At 37.8% G+C, this 4,046-nt stretch overlaps 1 protein-coding gene across 1 annotated transcript; it reads left to right on the forward strand.

Moving 5' to 3' along the window:
• Positions 1–2,149: 2,149 nt before the first annotated feature.
• OR10K1 (olfactory receptor family 10 subfamily K member 1) lies at positions 2,150–3,091 on the forward strand. Its single transcript, NM_001390954.1, has one exon. It carries the CDS (start codon positions 2,150–2,152, stop codon positions 3,089–3,091), a length of 942 nt encoding a protein of 313 aa, NP_001377883.1.
• The last annotated feature ends 955 nt before the right edge of the window (positions 3,092–4,046 follow it).

Below are 4,046 nucleotides of genomic sequence, written 5' to 3' on the forward strand. Positions count from 1 at the left end.
TTTTTTAATTTTTCTAATCATATCTTTCTATATCCATGGTACTGACGTAACACACTGTGGTGGCCTTTGCTGCTTTCTTGAGCAGATGAGGCTGCCTTCTCAGATGAACTGTGCCGCTGGGTCTCCACACACTATGAAAAGGGCAAATACATCAACCACACAATTCATTTACACTGTGGGGTTATTATCAACAGGATGTAAAAAACTCACTTAACTGAAATCAGCTGTCCTCATGGGTCTGAGTGACAAATAATCCAAAAAATTCTTTTGAATATTGGGTAGATACAGGCACTCATTCAGAATCAAAGAATTCCAGGTTCTGTGGTCCATTCTACACATCATTCTCAGTGGAATGAGGGTATAGTGGGGATTAGACAGGGATTAGTTGAAAAGAGATTCAGAAAAATCTTGGGAAAGTGATAAGATAAGGATAAGCCATGACCAGAAATGTAGATTTCCCTCAGTGTCTTGAAATAGACAGAAATCCATTTGTTCAAGTTGAGGTATTATCTAGAGAAACTGTCTCACTGATTTTCTTTTCCTGTTTCTTGATATAGAAAACATATAACTAGTTACACAGATTTGTATATAATGAGGATATATATGATATATACACCCTTTATGTTTATATTTAAGATAAACATCTCTGTAGTTACAGAATGAAAACTTCCTATTTGTGTTAGAAAGCTTTAAAATGAGCATTTCTGAGTATCTGAATACTAACTTCAAATAAATAAGGTTGAGTTTCTAGTAAGTAAGAAACAACAAACATTATAATCTCCAAATTCTAGAGATAGATGCAATAAGTGTCAGAAATTTCCCATCAGGTAACTCAGAGACTAGAAAGCTAAGGTTTGCTGTTGACCAGATAAATGCAAAAACAAAAAATTCGGTAGCAGATGTAAATAATTCCTCAACACAAAATGATGTAAAAGTATTTAAATATACTGAAAAGTATATAAAAAGAGACTGGATACAACCAATAAATGCTAGATGATTTTGCATCCAGCCGGTTACTTTACTTTTTGGACGAGAACAGTTGGGAAATATCCCTGTGAAAAAATTATCCGATAGAAGGCATAAAAATGACTTTTGAAATAATTCATTCAGTTTGAAAATTATGGTAAATAACCGAATATTATTTTAAAAATTATTGAGTGACAGCATATAAAAGATATAAAGCCTCTAATTTATGTCAGGCAATTGAAACCTGGAAAAATGACCAATTGTCTCATTCTCTCTCTCGCTCTGTGACAGGTTCTGAGGCATTTTTGCAAAACTATTTCGATGAGTTCTCTAAGACACCTAAAAGGGGAAAAGTGAGAAGTGTTGCAAAATGCCATAAAGTTAATTATTCTTTTTCTACTACCCTGGTGACTCTTCTCTTCCTGAAAAAGGAAAAATTTTTCTTTAAGCTAATGTTATCTTCTCTTCCACCTTTAGATCAGTGCTCTAGTTTGCAGAACCTCCAGTAATGTTTCTTAACTGATCTCTTATTAATCTGTAGGAAATAACACCAAAGGGTTTTCTTTCCTTATTGTTTTGGGTACTGACGTAAGATGGTTGTAATGAATATTTTATATAAGGTCTATGATATTCTTACCCCACATCTTAGCATATAATGTCATCAATAAACACAAATCCCCTCACACTTTGACCAAGAGATTATCTAATTCTTCCTGTCCTTTCCCATTTTATGGTTAGATAAACTGAGTTTCACATGTTTGTGCCTGAACACTACTCATTCTTCATACCACGTTCTGATCAAGTTCAGATCGCTGAGATGAAGTATATTTTTCAGTTTTGAGAGCTAGTTTTCTTGGGCTTGTAGTGAGCAACAAAAGAACAATAATCCATAGGTAAGATTTAAGGGAAATCAATTAAATAACTCTAATCTTTGGCTAGACAAATGACATGTTCTCAGCCTTAGAGAAAGCCTCCTAACTGGTTGTCAGTTATTCTGTTGCATATTAAGCCTTAGTTCTTATTTTAGCAGACATTTTTGAGAAAGAATGAAGGAGTTCCACCAAAAGTCTGGAAAAGCTTGCTGCCTGCAGACTTTTTGCTGAGTTTCCCATGTATTTCTACCCTCCGCCTTGGATCCTGGTCTCTGCCTCTTTCCCTACTCTCTTATATAAAAGTGCTCTCCATGGAGCGGGCCAATGAGACTTTGGTGAGAGAGTTTGTCTTCCTTGGCTTCTCATCTCTGGCCAGGATGCAGCTGCTGCTCTTCATTGTCTTTCTGCTTCTGTACTTGTTCACTCTGGGCACCAATGCCATCATCATTTCCACCATTGTACTGGACAGAGCGCTTCATAACCCCATGTACTTCTTCCTTGCTGTCCTCTCCTGCTCTGAGACTTGCTACACCTTCGTCATTGTACCCAAGATGCTGGTTGACTTGCTGGCCCAGAAGAAGACCATCTCCTTCCTGGGCTGTGCCATTCAGATGTTTACCTTCCTCTTTTTCGGCTGTTCTCACTCCTTCCTGCTGGCAGCCATGGGTTATGATCGCTACATGGCCATCTGTAACCCTCTGCGCTATACAGTGCTCATGGGACATGGGCTGTGTGTGGGGCTAGTGGCGGCTGCTTGTGCCTGTGGCTTTATTGTTGCACAGATCATCACATCCCTGATATTTCACCTGCCTTTCCACTCCTCCAACCAGCTCCATCACTTCTTCTGTGACATTTCTCCTGTCCTCAAGTTGGCATCTCATCATTCTCTCTTTAGCCAGTTGGTAATATTCATGCTTGGCATGTTTGTCTTGGTTATCCCACTGTTGCTTATCATGATCTCGTACATTCACATCATCTCTGCTCTTCTAAAAATCTCAACCTCTGCTGGAAGATATAAGACCTTTTCTACCTGTGCCTCCCATCTCATTGTGGTAACTGTTCATTATGGTTGTGCCTCTTTCATCTATTTAAGGCCGAAGTCCAATTACTCTTCAAGTCAAGACATCCTAATATCTGTGTCACATACCATCCTCACTCCCTTGTTCAATCCAATGATTTACAGCCTGAGAAATAAGGAATTCAAATCAGCAATTCGAAGAGTAGTACGCCAGGTTTCATATCCTGTTAAGTAAATAGACAAGTTTTAACTATTCAGTTAATTGTATGCCTTTTATGTAAAATGTGACCTTTCACACATTTTCTCCTTTAAGTGTAGAACAAACTGTAACATAAAGATATTTTACATATGAGGAGAATGAGGATCAAAGAAATTAAGATATTCTGGCTTTCTACTATGAATGATACTCTAAGAAGGCTATGCAGATGAGGGAAAGGAATACTCATATTTAGAACAAATGTCATCATATTTCACTGCTTTAAACATCAGTCATTCAAAAACAAATGCACAAACTGATGAAAGCAAAGATGCATGCAAGCTGTTTACTTACAAAGAACAGAAGAAGAAAATCTGACTATCTATTCCTACCCTTCCTACTATCAGTTCTCCCTTTCCTGAAGGAAACAGACAACTTTGGACCCCTCCATTCTACAGCAACCCCTAGTGGCCTTTTTGGGCTTCTGATTCACCCCCTTCAATTTACATATTGAAATGCCCTTGTCTTTACTTGGGATTGTTCTGTTCTTGCTTTGCTTGAGATTGGAAACTCATGGTGGAGTCTCTTTCCCATATATATGTATGTCCTTCCCATACCATCCTGCCTTAGCTCTCATATTCATTCCCTGAAAATCATATCTATTTATTCTCATCAAGGCAGCAGCTAAACATGAATGATTGCTGAAGTATCTCAAGTAATCTATCAAAAAGATTTAGATAATGTTAATAGGACGAAGTGCTAAAGTTCTCTAAGGGCCAGAAAATCCATGGACAAATCCTTCAGTGATTCCACTTGCCACACACAATGAAGCCAAGAGTCCTCTGTTAGCAAGGATTTATTATCTAGTCTCTGCCGACCTCCCTGGCATTATTGTTTTTAACATTATTATTATCCATTTCTCATATGTGCCTAGTTGTGCACTCTGAAGCTAACCAATTATCTTCTCATCCCCAAAGTGACATGAGTCTGTATT

The sequence above is a fragment of the Equus caballus genome, chromosome 5 (assembly GCF_041296265.1).
Source record: "Equus caballus isolate H_3958 breed thoroughbred chromosome 5, TB-T2T, whole genome shotgun sequence".
In the NCBI taxonomy this organism is placed as follows: domain Eukaryota; kingdom Metazoa; phylum Chordata; class Mammalia; order Perissodactyla; family Equidae; genus Equus; species Equus caballus.